The sequence below is a fragment of the Caretta caretta genome, chromosome 1, assembly GCF_965140235.1.
Source record: "Caretta caretta isolate rCarCar2 chromosome 1, rCarCar1.hap1, whole genome shotgun sequence".
NCBI classification, from domain to species: domain Eukaryota; kingdom Metazoa; phylum Chordata; order Testudines; family Cheloniidae; genus Caretta; species Caretta caretta.
This window is the reverse complement of record NC_134206.1, coordinates 126,657,654-126,676,163: the sequence shown is the minus strand read 5'-3', so window position 1 is coordinate 126,676,163 and position 18,510 is coordinate 126,657,654. Positions and strand designations below refer to the sequence as shown.

The 18,510-nt window shown below is 39.5% G+C and overlaps 1 protein-coding gene across 5 annotated transcripts in view; it reads left to right on the top strand.

Annotated features, from left to right (window-relative positions):
- DHRSX (dehydrogenase/reductase X-linked) overlaps window positions 1-18,510 on the top strand; it is a 223,268-nt gene that overhangs the window by 37,163 nt on the left and 167,595 nt on the right. For all 5 annotated transcript variants that reach the window (XM_048859796.2, XM_048859786.2, XM_075131084.1 and 2 more), the window contains exon 2: window positions 8,034-8,141. In XM_048859796.2, coding sequence (XP_048715753.2) covers window positions 8,034-8,141 — 108 coding nt within the window. The remainder of the gene's footprint in view (window positions 1-8,033; window positions 8,142-18,510) is intronic.

Here is an 18,510-nt window from a genome sequence, read left to right as displayed (position 1 = left end):
GCTTTCTTCACACTTTTAGCAACCCCTCCTACTCCTTGTCCTTATTTCACTAGGCTGAGTGTTAGTTTTTTGTCAAGTGCTTTTCCTGTGGCAAGCTATGGCTGCAGATACCTCCAGGAATCCCTTTAGTACAGTGGTCTTCAGTTACTTTTCAGGAGCAAGATGGTGCAGTGGTATTTGTGCTCTGCAAGCCTGTCACATCTGGAGGCATGGCTACAAATTCCTTCATTCTCTTACAGCTGTAAAGGAGTTAGCTGGCATTTGTCCACGTGACAGAAACATTACTGTTCAGCAAAATTTGCCACCTCTGGCATAACGTGGGAATAGTGCATAGTGATGTGCAAGCCTCCCTTCAACCTCCGTCCTTAACCGAGACACATCTCCACCAGCTTCTGCCACAGCCTCTTGGCAGCTACAAGGGAGAAGAAGAAAGAAGTTTCTGCTAGTCTCCCTAGCCCTCAGCCTACACTTCTTTGCCTCTTCTGCCATAAAAATCTCCAGTGCCAACCTCTGCTGCTCACCGTTCTGCCCATGATTCACAACTTGCCCACAGGTTTCTAAATAGTGGTACCAAAGCCACCTCAAATCTTATGGACTATACTTTGTTGCTGCTTGGCAAAATGATGACAGGCAGAAGAGGCATAGGAACTGTCTGCAGACTCAGGCTGGAAGATTACATTTGGCATGTCCTCACAACCATGGGCTAGGAACTTTTCTTTCTTTTAATGAAAGTTTAAATTGTGTACAGGCTGAAGGCTTAAGCCCCCACACTTCCCCACAAAGGGTGATTTGCACTTGCACTTTTTCTAAGCATTGGAACAATTATTTTTTCCCTTGGTTCTATTTACTAGCTTTCTACAAGGGATAAAAAACTATTGGGACCTTGTTATCACACAACCTAAATAGAAGCCTGCCTTAGCTTCCTTTCTAAGAACTGTCATTTGGACAGAATTATCCAGTAGCCAGATGATTACAATCAGGAATAGCAGTGCAGATGAATTCTTTTTTGTAATATAGCATTTTAAAGTTGGTGAAGATGCTTTTAAGCTCTGCACTGTTAACTTACCCACGTAAATAAAAATGTAGGAAAAGTATCTGAGTGTTTAGGATGAGAAAAACTAGAGAATAATATTGTAGTTGGCTGAGCTCACTATACTGTTTCCTTTACCCAACTTGAAAAACTTGATTGTGCTGTGCTGTGTCACATTGAATTATATTGTCTGGCAACAACACCCATCTATTCACCTTCCTTTCAACATGAGCGTTGCTATATGAAAGCAACTCTGAACTTGATACCTGATGTCATCAGACTAAATATTCACCTTTCTTTTCTGTCTCTAGCAGTTACCTGCAGGCCCATTATTTGCATGTACATTATTCACTAAGCCAAATAAATAAATAAATAAAAACCCCACTGTTAGGGTCGATTATTTAAAGTATTAATCTTTAATGGTGTTAACATGATTTAATGGAACAGTGAACAATAAAGGAATTATACTTTAGTGTCTGTGGGTTTTTAATAGTCCAATATATACCAGTCCAGAAAGAACTTGGATTAGGGGAAAAAAGCTTAATAAAGTGCTGTATTAGATACAGTTTGTGCTCCATGATAAACTTGTACGATTTTGCCTCAAAAAGTTGTAGTCTAAAGACAATGCAACTGCTGTGACCTTGCATCTTGAGTGTGACTGGCATTTTAAGGGTTATTTCCTTAAATTTAAACAATACATTTTGGCAGTGCAAATAGTTAATTTAATGCCATTATTTTATTTTGATTAATTTTATTTTTACACAGAAAAGTTGAAAATTTGCCAATGATTAGTTATAAAGCTGCTAATGTCTGGTTTACTTCTATAGGTTTATAGTGATTGCACACATATTTTTAGCAGGACATCTGAAGGGACTCTAGAAAAATAACTTATGTTGCAAGAATATGGATCTCACTTTACATATTTCATAGCAAAAATTATGAGCCCGAGTGAGTCCTTCCAGAGAAAGAGATTAAAACCATTAGACAGTTCCAAACTGGTGTGATTGGCTTAAAGACTATGTGGAATAATGAATGTTTCTGAACCTGAAGGGGAATTACCAACAAGATATTTGGTCAGATTTTGATCTCATTACCACCAGTGTAAATCATTAGTGACTTAATTGAGTTAATGGAGTTACTCAGGAGTTCCATCTCTGCAAATGAGATTAGAATCTGGCTCATCTCTTCAGGATCTGAGAGAGATTTGAAATGCTTAAAGTAAGATACAAACACTGTCGAGGAGGATTTCTCCTGTGTAGCAAAACAAACTGAGAAAGAGCAACACCTTCCCACAAGGGGTCTTCTCCAACTTTGAGCAATACCTAGATCATAGTGTCACACACAATAAAAGAGTCTTCATGTGTTGGGAGATTAGGTTAAGCCGAGATCTATTCTGGAAACTAAGACCAGGTCGTCACTGAAAAAATAGGTGTGCTTTTAATACTGAGATTGCTTTCTCATTGTAAATCATAGTGGAGTCAAGGCACTGTATTTTTTACCTAGATGTAGTTAGTCAAGGCCTATGCTCTTCCATCTAAGGTTTGTGACACAAGCGGAGCAATTAGGTAATAATGCAATCCACAAAAACCAGAACATTAGGCAGGCAGCTGCTAAGCTAGCCAATGGGGGATACCAATGAGAGGAGCATGTGCTATGCCCCTCCTCTCTCTGAGATAAGCACCTAAGTCCAGACTACAGGAAGGTACCCATCTCTGCTAGCCATCCATGAAAGGGAACCCATCTGTATGTCTAAACTGCAATTAAAATCCCATGGGTGGACTGTGCCAGCTGACTCAGTCTCAGACTAAGGGGCTGTTTAATTGCAGTGTAGATGTTTTGGTCTCAGGTCTGCAGCCAACCCTGAATGTCTACACCACAATTAAACAGCCCCTTAGTCTGAGCCCTGTGGGTTCAAGTCAGCTGGCAAGGGCCAGCCCCAGGTGCGTAACTGCAGTGTAGACTTATCCTCAGGCACCTATGGCCTTTCTTGCGGGAATGCCTTAGGTGCCTGCTGCACTCCACACAAAACAGCTGGAGGAGGAGATGATGGTGCCCACCTTATAATGTTTAGACCAGTAGTTAGAATACTCTCCTGGGATGTGGAAGAGGTTCAGTTCCCCCCCCGTGAGGGAGAAAGGATTTGAACAGGGGTCTCCCACCACTCAGGAGAGTTCTCTAACAACTGAGCTATGTGATGTTCTGATGTAGGGCTTCCTCCTTCTATTTTGTTCTAGGTGTTCCACTGTGGATAAATAATGAAAGAGTAATTGGAGCAGGGGGACAGTATCCACTATACCCTAACCATTAGGCTAGAGAATCACCCCCTGCCTCCTCAGGCTCAATGACTTTTTAAGACAGGACAGATAAGAGACATCATGGATTGCTTTGGGGCCTAGGTGGGAGACAGGTGTCCAGACACCTAGAGGGAGGCAGCAGTGAAGGTGCACATGCAGAAACATAGGTGTTGAGGGAACTTTTACCCTGAAAACTTAGGCACTGAGTGAGTTGAGGCACCTACAGGGTTCAGCAGGAGTTTTGTGGATAGCAGTGGAGCCTAAAACTGTGCCTTAAGTGCCTAAACCTGAGATTTAGGCACCTAAGTCTGGGGTTTAAGTATCTAAGTACCTTTGTGGATTGAGTGATGACTGGCCTGTCAACTTTATAAACCCAGTTCTGTGAGAGGGTTGGGTTTTTCCTTTCCCATTCCTCAAGCATTAAACACCACTCCATCAGCTTCTCTTCCTCATCATGCATCCAGCGTCTATCACTTTTCTGACTTTGCTCCTCCATTTTACTCTCTTCACAACCACCTCATTCTTAGTGACTTCCACTTCTACTAAAATGTAGCAAAGTCAGTGCAGTGAACAAAACTAATGATGTAGGTCATTGAAATAAGTGATGGGGATATGTATCTGAGATATACAAAAAAGTGGTAGGTTGAAAGGGGGGACATGGGGAGAAGGGGAAGGAAGCAGGAGGCATATTTAGAGTGAGAGGAGGTGGAAGATAATATACTTGGAGCTGATGGAAAGCAGTCCTATTTAAGGATTTTTTTTTTTTTTTGAGAATCACTACAGTTGAAACTGCAAATATCAGTACAGAGAATGAATGAAAATGGAATAAGCCTGAATATACTGAACAGACAGTTGTGGAATAAAAAGGAAATGAGAGAAAAAAAAACAGTCTGCATTTGTGTAGGCTTCCCTCATCACTCTTCATAGAAGTTGTCTTGGATTGCGATGTATTTACCTCTACTGTGGGCTATTTTCAATGTACATTCCTATTTAATGAATTCTTATTTATCTAACTTTGTCAAATGTGCCCATTAAGTAGGCACATACACATGTTTGTGCCCTGTAAGTGCATTTCTCTTTACACATGCATATAATTGTAGCACTGTCTACAAATGGATCATCTTGCCCCCATCATCAATAAAATCCTAATGCTTCTTATCCCAACTCATACCCAACCCCTGGGGAAAATCCTAAGAAATAGAGCTTATTTGGGCTAAGGAATATTAGCTTAGAAAGAGTTAGTTATTGTTTCTTTTTGAAAGTTTTGAAACGTTGGAACTAAAAGATTTCCAAAATTCTTCAACTGAAATTAATTTTAAGGAACTTAGGCCCTGATCCAGCAAAGTGCTTAAACACATGCTTAACTTTAGGTATGTGAATGGCCGCACTAAAGTCACTGGTGTGAAATTGGAACAATACACTGGAGAATCAGGCCTCTTGATTCTGTGCTGAAAACTGCTTTGTGGCAGGATCTTTTTGTTGTTTGCGCATTTGCTGTATTCTTCCTGCTTGTCAAAGTCCCATAAGCACTGGGCTCCTTCTTGTTCCCTTGATCCATTATGTTGTAGTCCACCTCCAAATTGTTGTCCTCAGCCATTTCATCTTTTGTTTCAGAGTGGCACTTGTCAATGCTGTGTCATGTTACAAAGAAATCATTCATCTTTGGCTTTGGCCACCTTCCTCCTTTCATTTGCACCTTCAGTGATCATACTGCCTTCTACTATATGCACCTGTACATTGAATGAGACAGAGTTTACCATAGCATTTTGATAGAGTCCAAAATGCCACACAAGTTACAAGCCCACATAGTGTGATAAGGCTGATATTTAATACACCGTTATTGTTATTCCTTTTTAGCAACTCTAATGATTCTGCTAAGTCAAACTGTATTTTCACTGGATGGCTGAAAGGAACACATCTGGCCAAGAGATTATTTCTTTGCCAAATTACAAATTTCTGCCTTGTCTTGTTTAGGCACAAGAGCTGTTCATAGAAAAGTTGCAATTTCTTATTTCATTCTAGAAAAATATCTTTTTTTTTAATTCACTCTCTTATTTTCAAAAACTGCAGAGGCATTTTTGCTCAACATTTATTTTCAAGTGTCCTCATGGAGAGAGCAGATCTGGAAAATATCAGCCAAAAAGGTAAAAGCTTAGCAAAGTAATAAACACCTGAAAAAGGCTTTTGGAATAGAAAATTTAGTAGATTACTCAGTGCTCCAGCTGTAATTTCAACCTTAACTCTTAGACCTGATTGTGTGCCCCTTATTTACATGAGTGGACAGTTACTCAGATAGTCCCAAATTGATGTGTCAATAGAAGAGGCTTTAGAGCAAACTGGTAAACTAAACAGAAATAAGTCACCAGGCCTAGATGGTATTTGCCCAAGAATTCCAAAGGAACTCAAATATAAAATAGCAGAACTATCAACTGTACTGCATAACCTGTCGCTGAAATCAGCCTCTGTAGCAGATGACTGGAAGATAGCTAAAGGGGATCCTGGCAATTACAGGGCAGTGAGTCTAACTTCAGTACCAGGTAAATTGGTAGAAACGATAGTAAAGAACAGAATTATCAGACACACAGATAAACACGGTGTGTTGAGGAAGAGTCAACCTGGCTTATGTAAAGGGAAATCATGCCTCACAGTCTGTTAGAATTCTTTGAGAGAGTTAACAAGCATGTGGATAAGGGGGATCCAGTCAATAAAGTCTAGTTGGATTTTCAGAAAGACTTTGACAAGGTCTCTCACCAAAGGCTATTAAGGAAACTAAGTAACCCTGAGATAAGAGGGAAGGTCCTCTTATGGATCAGTAATTGGTTGAAAGATAGGAAACAAGGGTAAGAATGAATGGTCAGTTTTCACAATGGAGAGGTGAACAATGGGGTCCCCCAAGGTTCTGTACTGGGACCTCTGCTGTTCGACATATTCATTAATGATCTGGAAACAGTGAAAAGTGAGGTGGCAAAGTTTGCAGACAATAAAAATTATTGAAGATATGTAAGTCCAAAGCAGCCTGTGAAAAGTTACAGAGGGATATCACAAAATTGGCTGACTGGGCAACAATATGACAGATGAAATACAGCATTGAGAGGTGCAAATGAATGCACATTGGAAAAAATAATCCCAGCTATAGATGTACAATGATGGGTTCTAAATGAGCTTTAAACACCGAAGAAAGAGATCTTGGCATTACCATGGATAGTTCTCTGAAAAATTCTGCTGAATGCGCAGCAGTGATCAAAAATGCTAACAGTATATTGGGATCTATTAGGAAAATGATAGAAAATAAGACAGAAAACATGACGACACTATATAAATCCATGGTGCGCCCACACCTTGAATATTGTGTCCGCTTCTGGTTGCCCCATCTCAAAAAGGATATAATGGAAGTGGAAAAGGTTCAGAGAAGGGTAACAAAGACAATTACGGATGGATTATGGAACAGTTTCCATATAAGGAGAGACTAAAAAGATTAGTGCTGTTCATCTTAGAAAAGAGATGACTAAGGGGGTGGATGACATTATAGAGATCTATAAAATCATTAATGGTGTAGAAAAAATTACTAGAGAAGCATTATTTACCCTTTCAAACAACACAAAAACCAGAGGTCACCTGATGAAATGAATAAGCAGCAGGTTTAATACAAACAGCAGGAATTACTTTTGTCACACAACTAACCTGGGGAACTCATTGTTATGGGATGCTGTGATGGTCAGAAGTATAACTGGGTTTATGAAATAACTGGATACATTAATGGAGGATAGATCCATCAATGGGTATTAGCCAAGATGGTCAGGGACACAACCCCATGCTTGGAGTGACCCTAACCCTCTGACTGTCAGAAGCCAAGAGTAGAAGACAGCAGTGGATCACTCCATAATTGTCTTGTTGTGTACACTCCCCCTGAAGCTCTAGTATGGGCCACTGTTGGGAGACAGGACGGTGGGCAAGATGGACCAACGTCTGACCAAGTATAGCTGTTCTTATGTATTTACATGAGTAAGAGTTGCACAGTTCTGCTCATAATGAACAAAATATTGACTAAAACTGATAAACCCTCACATTTTCTCAGGGGCATATGTTTTTATATGTTTTTAATATTTTTATATTCTATAGACAGGGCTGCAAACATTTTGGGAAGTGGACATCAGGAATTTTGTTTTGACAGTTTTTCTTGTTCAGCTTATTTGTGATTTTGCTCCATATTATTGGGGAAGCAAATGCAGAGCCCCTTCCCAAAGGGTCTGAAGGATATCATGCTGCTTACTGAAAAATTCTTATATTATCCCTGTATGCATGTTTGACCAATAAACAGCCTGTAAATTGACTTGTAACAGCTGTCATGCTGTCTTTAGACAATAGAAATAGTTAAGCCGAAATTCTTAAAGGACAGATTGTTGCAGGACAACAACAATAACAACAGAATGCATGCAAATAGAAATTACTACATTTTTCTAATTGGACATCTATAATTTGTGTGTCATCAACCACAGTCTTTTGTGAACTATTAATACTAGAAAATTATACTGTGGATGATAAAGGTAAGTGTTACGTTCCGTTTATTGCCCACCAGATTTGTTGTCGCATTTTTTATTGGCCAAAGTTGAGTGATCCATTAAATGTATGTATATATTTATAATATGTACCTTATAGCCTTATCTGTATTGCTATCGTGAATTAATGATTTTTTTTTTCTCTTCATGTAGTTTTCCCTACACAAAATGGAAATGTTGCCATAGTGACTGGAGGTGCTAAAGGAATTGGTTATCATACTGTGAAGCATTTGGCAAGACTTGGCATGCACGTTATAATAGGTACTGTCATTATTTTGTCAATACAAATGTATATTGTGCCTGAGGGACCAAAATCTTAAAGAAATATCGCTCCATCAGTATAACTAAACATATGCCTGGTTGTTATGGAGCCAAATCCTGCCAAGCCTTATGTTATTTAAAATGTTTATTACGGCAGTGCCTTGGGCCAACCAAGAGTGGGGCCCCATGGTGGTAGGTCCTGTACAAACACAGAGTGGTAGATGGTCCCTGTTCCAAAGAGCTTACACAGATCTCTTTTGTAGGAGTTCTAATGCTTAGCCCCTCTGGATATTTCATGCAAAAAGCAGTCAGTATGAATACATATATATAAACACACACTTGAGCACGGTAATTTGAAATGCACTGTACAGTGGGCACGCTTTAAAATGTCCTTTTTACTGATTTTTAGGCAAAGTACTACTGTTATGAGCAGGTATTCCCTCTGCTTAGGATGTGGGAGACTGTAAAACTTTTTTAAGGTGTCCATTCTACATTAAGAGGAAATATTATAAAAAATTTAAAGGTATTTTTTGGTGTATGGTGGTTCATGTTTTGTCCCATATAGTGTAACTCAAAAGAAGTTAGGCAATGCAAACATTGACTTATCCAATGCAAACATTGACTTATCCACACATAAAAATATTAGTGAAGATTTTGAGTCATCTTTCACTCTAGTTCTGGGGTTTTCTTGGATTTTTTTTTAAAATTATATAATGTTTAAAACACTACAGCATATGACCTAATCTTTTCCTGTTGCTAAGCCACAAGCTTTTAATTTAAAATAATGTAATTTAGAACTATACAAGATTATTCTATTTCTATTTAATAATACTTCAGCAATCCAGAAATTTAACTTTATTCAAATGGAAAATATGACTTTATTAAGAGTGAAAAGCTACTAGCAGTGGTGGATCAGTCTGTTCTCAGTCATGCTGGTGGGAATGCAGAGTAACTCCATTAACATTAAGGGAGTTACTCTGGCTTAGCACAGGCTAATGCAGAGAAGAACCTAGTCAGACACGTTTTAAAAGTCAAAATCAAGTATCTGAAAACACAACCTGGTGCTACTGTATTCTATCTAATGCTGTCACTGTTTCTGTTGCACTCAAAGTATCTTTATGTATTTTTAAGGTGAACTGCAAAAACTTTACTCAAAAAAACCCAGCTCCTGTGTCATTTTTTCTCCCCTTTATTTAGGAAATTTAAAAACACACTTTTGTTTTTGTTTTCAAAATAATTTTACATCATTTAAGGTAGAACTGATGAGAATTATTTCAATCAAGTGCAATATCTGAGCCAAATCCTGACCCAAGCATGGAGCCCAATCGGAGCTTCACAGCCTGGATGGGTTCTGCATCCAGGGAGCCCTCCAGAAGGGAGAGGCCCCCTCAGCAGACTCAGCAGTCACTCTGACAGGTGAGCTTTGCCCTATTTGGCAGTGCAGTGACATTTCTGCCCAGAGGAAGGAGGAGAGGGGGCAGTGCATCTACCCTGGGTGCATGGCCAGAGAGAGTGTTAGAGGACCAATTGGCCCCCTCACAGAAATGTGTGTGACAGCTGCAAAGGAAGCTATTGACTGGTAACAAGTGGAGTCCATCATGTGCTGACATACCATGGTGATGGGGGCAATATAAGAACCTCAACAGAATCCCAGGAGTCGGTGCTGGAACTACGGGTGCTGGAGGTGCTGTTGCTCCACCTGGCTTGAAGTGGTTTCTGTTATAGATAGGGTTTGGTTCAATGGCTCTCAGAACCCCACTATATAAATTGTTCCGGCATCCCTACCCCCCCACCCCATTCTGATTTCCTGTCTTTATTCCCCAATTTTGATCTATAATGGCTACTCCACCTTCTGCAGCGAACTGGAGTTCTGCATAATTTTTTAATATCTTTTGGGGATAGAGAAATCTGTAGGGGTTAAAAAAGAGACATGAACACTAGATAGTGTGGGGAAAAACTTGACCCCTGGGTAGTCTATGAGCGTTTTGCCATTGGCTTCAATGGCTCCAGGATTTCACCCCAGACCTTGATTCTAAAATGCTTAATTATTAGACCTTATTCTCAATATATCTGTGACCCCAGAGAAGCTTTTCCACATACTTCCACTGTTTTTTTCTGTAGTTCCTGCTGTCTGGAACAGCTGTCCTGTATGCCATGGCCTTATTACGGGCTCCCATCTGCTCCCATTAAAGTAAATAGCAAAAGTCCTAATGTCTTCAGTGGGAGCAGACTCTGGGCATATCTGTATTATCAGCATTACTATACTGGTACAATTATACTAGTATAACTCCAAATTTGGAGTTATTTGGAATAACGGCAAAGAGTCCAGTGGCACCTTATAGACTAACAGACGTATGGAATAACACTGTTAATGTACAAATTCAGCTACACTGAATAAAAGGTTGCTGTAATTCTGAATAAGAGTGTCTACACAGTGAGTTTTACTGGTATAACTATAGCGGTGTAGTTCATCTCCTGTGAAATCTCAATATAATGTAATAGGACACCCTTGGGAAGGTTATCTGCAGCAGGAATTATATCTCTGGATCTAAAAGCATGAGCCTCTGATTCCTGAGCTAAAAGACTCAATTTTGTCAGCTCAAAGGTCTGGGTTCATAAACTTCTATGTGGTCCAGCCACTAGGAGACAGAATCACTTTGGGTATGTCTACTCTGCAATCGAGAGGTGTGATTGAAGCAGGGGTTGACATACCTGAACTTGCTTTCATCGCATGGCAGCTATTGGACCATGTACCCAGGGTTCCACAAGGAGCAGCCACCTATGCTGCTATGGCTTCCCTACTATTGTTAGAAATTAGGTCACCTCAAATTGTGAGCCAGAGTTTAGACTGATTCAAAGTTTATGTGCTTTAACACCTGCCATGCCCCCTGGGTGTTTCAGCTTTAGAATGAATAAAGAAATATTTTGCTGTGCATGTGTTAAAAATTCTGACTTTAAACACTTAGAAATTTAAGTTGGCCTCTTCCTTAAATCTCAGTGAGTTAATAAAACAAGCTTAGCATAGTGATTCTATTTTGAGCTGTTACCTATGTGAAAAAAATTCCATTTAGCATATATGGGAACAGTTGAGTGTTCTTCCCCACCACTGTCCTTCCATCCAACTCATATACACTTTCACACCCATAATTCAAAACAAAACTGAACCAACTTTGTTCAAACCAGAGCATAAGTAGCGGTAACTCTAAAACACCACCCTTTGTAGCACTTAAATGAGACATCACACGCAGTAAATCGTGTAGCTCTGTGATTCCTCCTTTCTTACATGAGGAACGAACAGTTACCAGTTCTGACCCTTTAAATTGTCCCTAGCCTCTGAGTTAGCTTCTTACTGACAGGAATTGGGCAGTTCACACTACTCAGAGTTATTGTTCCAGATTCTCTGTAAGCATCTCTTCATCAGTTACATGAGTCACATTTTTTAAGTTTTCTTCTTAACAGTTCAGTTTACAGATGTAATGGTTTAATGGAAGCTGAGATTCTGGATCATGAAACCAGCTTCAGAGAAGCCCCAGGATGCTGCAGATCGGCTCAATCTTAGCCCGGGTTCAAACTTTTAGAACATTCCATTCACTGAGTCCAAGCATGGACAACTTTAGATCAAAAAGAATTTGTATCCAAAAATGATGAGCACCTGAAAAAAGGGTTTTAGAATGGAAGTTAGAACTCGCCTTACCTGTGGCAGGCACTAGTTACTGAATAACTGGACTTGCTGTTCTAGTTTGGAATTACAAATATCTATTTTTGAATTTCTCCCTTTGTAAAGGCTGGTGGTACTAAAGGAAGTGGCAACTTTTGATTTGTGTGGCAATATCTAATATAAAATATAACATCTAATATAAAATCTATAATATCTTTAACATCTAATATAAAAGCTCTCATTCTCCACAGCTTTACACCATCAGTGAAAAGTTCTGATTTGGTAGCATTCTGTGCCCGTTGGGCACAGCTGAAAACACAAGGTAGTGGAAAATCAGGCCCATACTGTACACTGTACAAAAGAAGCAGTCACTCTATAAATACACTTAACCTGTTGGAGCCTCAAATTTTGTTACAGATTAATAAAATTCCACCGAGAAACCCAGCACTTATTTGAGACCCTTTCAAGTCCAGCTGCAACCGAGAAAACAAATACCTTTGTCATCTTTTTCTGTTTTGTCTGGTTTCCAATTTTTAAGTTAGACTCCTTATGCTCTAAATCAGTCAATTCGAATACAGTATGTTAAAACTACAAAGGTGACTTTAAGAGGATAATTAAATCCTATCTCGGGGGTGCAGTTTTTCATTTTCAAAGATAGTTTGATTTAATTTCAATTACAAAAATTTATATACGACACTGTGTCTCCTCTCACTGTAGATTGTTGCTGAGAGATATTTGAGTTCTAATATGTGCAGGAAAGCATTTCTCTTCCTAAGTGAGGCATATTTTGTTTGGATGGTTTGCACAGTAGAGTTAGAGTTGAGCAGTATTTCATATTTGAGAGCTTGTTTTCTAATTCTCTTATGAGCGCTGAAAAACAATTGCCTAGTAATGATCTCACTTCAATATTTTACTGTAATAGTTGCGCTACAGTGAAGGCTACAAGAGATCCAGCTATCACTCTCTATTTTTACACACACACAACCTTCCAAATCATTCATGTTTGCTGAAATTTGCCCAACTTACTTTGTTTAAAGACAATTAAAAAGTAAAACCCGAGCAAAGCCCCTCTATGCCTTTGTTTGGGATAGTTCTATTGTTTTGTCCCTAGTCAAACAAAGCAAAACGTATACTAAGTCTAAAACTATCAGTTATGTGTAGTACAAGTCAAGAGGTGGAATGTCTTCTCTGCACTGCCCTCTTCTAGTCATTTTAAGTGTACTTGGTATACTTTTTTTGGAACTTCCTGGTTCCATTTCATTTCTGCATTTTTTTTTTAAGTCAGTAGTCAGGAAATTCTCCATCTTGCTAACTTTGGTAACAACATTTCTTTTTTATTCGAGGCAATTTTAAGCTTTGCAGGTTGTGACATCATTTTTGAAATATTTTAAGTTTCTTTTTTTCACCCTGAAATAGTTTCTTCCATTGTGAGAGCTGTTCAAAAAAGAAAACATTTTTATAGGGATGTTGATTATTCACAGTTAACTCATGTGATTAAAAAAATTAATCACGATTAATCGCAGCTTTAATTGCACTGTTAAACAATAGAATACCAATTGAAATGCATTAAATATTTTGATGTTTTTCTACATTTTCATATATATATTGTATTCTGTGTTGTAATTGAAATCAAAGTATATTATTTTTTATTATACATATTTGCACTGTAAAAATGATAAACAAAATAAATAGTATTTTTCAGTTCACCTCATACAAGTACCGTAGTGCAATCTCTTGTTGTGAAAATGCAACTTACAAATGTAGATTTTTTTTGGTTACATAATTGGACTCAAAAATAAAACAATGTAAAATGTTAGCGCCTGCAAGTCCACTCAGTCCTACTTCTTGTTCAGCCAGTTGTGAAGACAAATAAGTTTGTTTACACTTACAGGAGATAATGCTGCCCTCTTCTTATTTACGTCACCAGGAAGTGAGAACAGGCATTTGCATGGCACTTTTGTAACCAGCATTGCAAAGTATTTACATGCCAGATATGTTAAACATTCGTATGCCGAACCCGAGGTTTAAGAATCTGAAGTGGCTTCCAAAATCTGAGAAGGACGAGGTGTGACACATGCTTTTAGAAGTCTTAAAAGAACAAAATTCCGATGTGGAAACTACAGAACCCAAACCACCAAAAAAGAAAACCAACCTTCTGCTGGTTGCATCTGACTCAAATAATGAAAATGAACATGCATCGGTGCACACTGCTTTGGATTGTTATTGAGCAGAACTCATTATCAACATGGACACATGTCCCCGGGAATGGTGGCTGAAGCATGGAGGGACATATGAATCTGTAGCACATCGGGTACGTAAATATCTTGTGATGCCTGCTACAACAGTGCCATGAGAACACCTGTTCTCACCTGCAGGTGACATTGTAAACAAGAAGCAGGCAGCCTTATCTCCTGTAAATGGAAACAAACTTGTTTGTCTGAGTGATTGGCTGAACAAGAAATAGGACTGAGTGGACTTGCAGGCTTTAAAAATTTACTTTGTTTTATTTTTGAATGCAGGTTTTTTTGGTACATGATTCTACATTTTTAAGTTCAACTTTCATGATAAAGAGATTGCACTATAGTACTTGTATTAGGTGAACTGAAAAATACAATTTCTTTTGTTTTTTTACAGTGCAAATACTTGTAATTAAAAATAAATATTAAGTGAGCACTTTACACTTTGTATTCCATGTTGTAATTGAAATCAATCGATTTGAAAATATAGAAAAATCCAAAAATATTTTAATAAATGGTATTCTATTATTGTGTAACAGTGCAATTAATCGCAATGAATTTTTTTAATCACTTAGCCCTAATTTTTTATTTTGGTTACTTTTTTCTACAGCCAGGTGAATAATTAATTCCCTATGTTTACAAAGTACAAATCCAGCTAGAAAATATCTCGCTCTTTCATTTGGATCAGTCAATCCAAGTGAACATGGTTGAAAATTATCCTTTTTGAGAGATTCCAAATAAATTTAAAAAAATTATAAAAAGCATACATTCATACATGAGATTCTAGCCAGTAGGGGCTGTTTCATTTGCAAAGAGTGATGCTGAATGCAGGTTAAGTTGAACAAGTGGAACTTTATTAAACCCTGTGCACTGCTCTCTCCGTGTGGCTGAGTTGCTTCCAGCCTAACTTCATGGCATTCCCTGTGTCCACTGGTGTGCCGTCACTAACAGTCCCTCCAGGGAACATGGGACCTCTGACTTCAGTTCCACTGATCATGATACATCTTCCCTATTTTACAAACATTTTAATATAAATGTTTAAAACAAATTATTGATGCCCTGCCCCCAATCTGTTTCCCTTCGGCCAGAAATTGCTAACATATAGCCAAGTTGGAGTCTCATCTTTACCACAAACTTAGGTGGTTACATTTTCTTGGAGATAGTTTGGTCTCCTCAACAGGTGACCACCCTGGGAATGAGCTGTGTCCTCCCTCCTTGTGGGGCTTGTCTCTGAATAGTTCTCTGTTCTGTGATCTCTCTATCTCAGTAGGCTCTCTGGCTGTTGTGTCTACTGGCTTGTAACAGCCTCCTGTTTCTTTGGATCACTTATCCCTCTTACTTATCTTATATGATCTGATGCCACTGCACCCCTACAGGATCTTTTAGCTGACTCTTTCTGGTGTCTCCCTTAATGGCTGGATCTACACGGGGATGCCCGTCTCTAGGGCCAGTAGGTCCTAAGCTGATCTGCTGTACTCTAGTGCCTGCATTCTCTGATTGTTGGACATCTCTTCTCAGTGGTGTTTCCATCCTTCTGACTGCAACAGACCTCCTCTCATTGATAGCAGGGTTTTGGTTCTTCATCCCATCAATGCCTGTGCCAGACTGTTTTGGGACCCTTCTGATTGGGTATTCTTCTGTGCCAAAAATGTTAACAAGGGGTCTGAACCAGAAGAAACAACCTTGTGTAACAGTCTTTTAGCTGTTTTCACAATTGAGTCAACTGCTGGGGAGGAGGTAGGGTGGTCAAATTCCCATTTGCATGTGAATTGCTTTGAATTTTTCTGGGGCAAACTGGGGGCTATGGTTGGTGAATACAATGTTCAGAATGCCATATCTTGCAAAGGGGGCCCTCAGTTTGACTTGCTTCTTGTGTCAGGCAAGGCACTGACATGCCTAAAATTTGAATAGCAGTTCACTGTAATCAAGTACTGGTTTTCACTGAAGGTAAATAAGTCTGCTCCCACCTTTTTCCATGGTTAGGTGGGCCACTTATGTGGTAAGAGTCTCTTTCTGCTAGCATTTATCACATGACCGTCAGGCATCACTCATCTATCAAGGAGCGGAGTTGTGTATTTGTTCCCACCCAGTAAACACATTCTAGGGCACATTTAAGTCAGCTGTCAATAACCAGGTGCGAGGCATGTATTTTTCGCATGAAGTCCTTATGTAATGAGGCAGAGACAACAGCAGTTTGTCCACAAAATATGATTGCATCCTGCACTCTCAGCTAATCTTTAATGCGAAAATATAGTTCTGCTCCTACTAGTACTTGGCTTTGGTAGAATGGCTGCCTTTACTGCCTGTAGTTGGGTGTCCTTTTCCATAGATAGACTGTTTGATTTTCATCAGTTTCACTGTTAAAACTGGGAGACAGTACAGCATGTTAAAGGAGTCAGTGTCCTGATCTTCTGCTTCCAACCTGCTGATGCTGGGTATATATGCCCCGCTCAGGGTGTTAGCTAACACCACTACCCATCTAGGAACAATGCTGGGTGAGTCTTCTCCGGGACATCTCTCATGCTGGCCTTATGCATATTGACATGGGCAGCCATCTATAGCAACCAAATGGTGTTGCGAGTGTTGTCGGCATGCTGAACTCTGTCCCGGTTTCTGTGTCCAAACCGATTCCTCATATCACAGACTGTCAAGATTCTGGCTTTGGAAAGTTCTGACAAGATGTCATCATGTATAGTGGCATCTTTCCAATGTCTGGTTCAGTGGCATTGGGTCTATGCAGATGCACAGTTTGACTGATGGCTTCTTTGCCACCACCATGGTACTATGATACCCTTGCTCTGCAGACTTTCAAACTCCTTGTGAACTCCCTAGTGCCACTGGAATTTTCCTTCAGGGTAAGCACAGAGGTTCTACTTTGGGGTCTGTTTCCAGGGGCTTTTCTTCAAGGCACCCGTCACATTTGAAAACATCCCTCCTATACTTCTAAAATGATCTACACTGTCTTGTTGCACTGCCGCTATAAAACTCTGAATCTGTACCCTGATCAGATCCATGCCTTGTATGGGTGTATTCTCCAAGAAGGGTCTGTGGAGCTTACCATCCATCACCACAAACTTCTGTAGGTACCATCTGTTATTGTTTGACTTAGTTATTATTGGATCACATTTTCCTATGGGTTGCATTATGCACTCATTGTACATTATTAGATTGTGCCTGCTCTTTGTAATGAATGTGTTCGAGTCCAGTTAATTCTGGGGAATCCCACTGCAGGAGGTTCCGTGATCCTGGACTTGTGTAGGCCATTTCCCTCATAACATTGTGTTGGTCTTGTTCCTTGTTGCCTCTCTGTCAGGACTTGATATGCTCCTTAGAGTCAAGGAGAGAGACATGATGTCATCACTGCTGTCTGATGTGCAATCCACCTCTTGTGCAAACCTGACTGAATCTTTCTGAGACCTTTCTCTGCTCTTGCATGCACTGTTAAAATGGTTCAACTGGTCACTTTCCTAGCACTGCTTTCCCAGTGCGGGGCACTTCTCCTTCACCCACTCATGTTGTCTATCACAGTAAATGCATCTCACTGGAACCCTGGCCACCTGCGCTCCCTTGCTGTTGTCTCTCTGCACATACTACTGGGGGTGTTGAGCCTCCTAGGGCTTCCATCCTTTCTCTTGAGGCTTCTGCTGCATGCCCCATGTCTAAGCATCTGTCTGATGTGAGATTGCCTTCCTGGAGCAGCTGCTCCTGCAGGTGATGATCCTAAGTGCTGGAACTATCCTGTCCTACATTAGGGAATCTATCAAGTCCCCCAAATTGCATGTAGCAGCCACTGTGCATAAGGCTGTGTATAGGGTGTTTTTAAAATTCTGTTGAAAGGATATTATACTCCATTATATTCTGTGGTTGCTTATCTTGATTTCTCTGGAACCCTTTACAAATTTAGAAAACCTTTTTCGTTTCATCCTTATTACATTTTATAGGACATTTCAATCAGGATATTTCAAATGGTGCTTAAGAGTGTTATGACCTTTCCTTTCTTTGAGTATCAACATTCCTGGTGACTTCTGCACAGCTTTGAGAGTGTAACCTGTTTGAAGAGTCTGCAGTGAGAGGATGCAACATATTTTGTATTTTTGTCTAGGTCCTACATAAAACAGACGATAGACTTTGTGTGTATGATTTTTAAATATTGATTGGTGACTTTTAAAAATAAAATCTGAATTTACTACCACATTGGAACATTTTAAATTCACTCTCAGTAGTAGCTGTTCTCCTTTGTGTGCACTGTCCACTTTACTAGTGGGTTACAGAACTACTTGCAAGACAGCAGTACAATATAAGAACTAGGTTGTGTTCCTGGCTCTTGAAGGGAACTATAGCCCAGTGCTTAAAGCGGGAGACTGAAAGTTAGGACTCTTAGCTACTAATTATTTGATGATGATGCTTTGTATTTACATATAGGACTCATTCAATTGTGGATTTTAATGAGCTTTCTAAAGGTGAGCATGCAGGA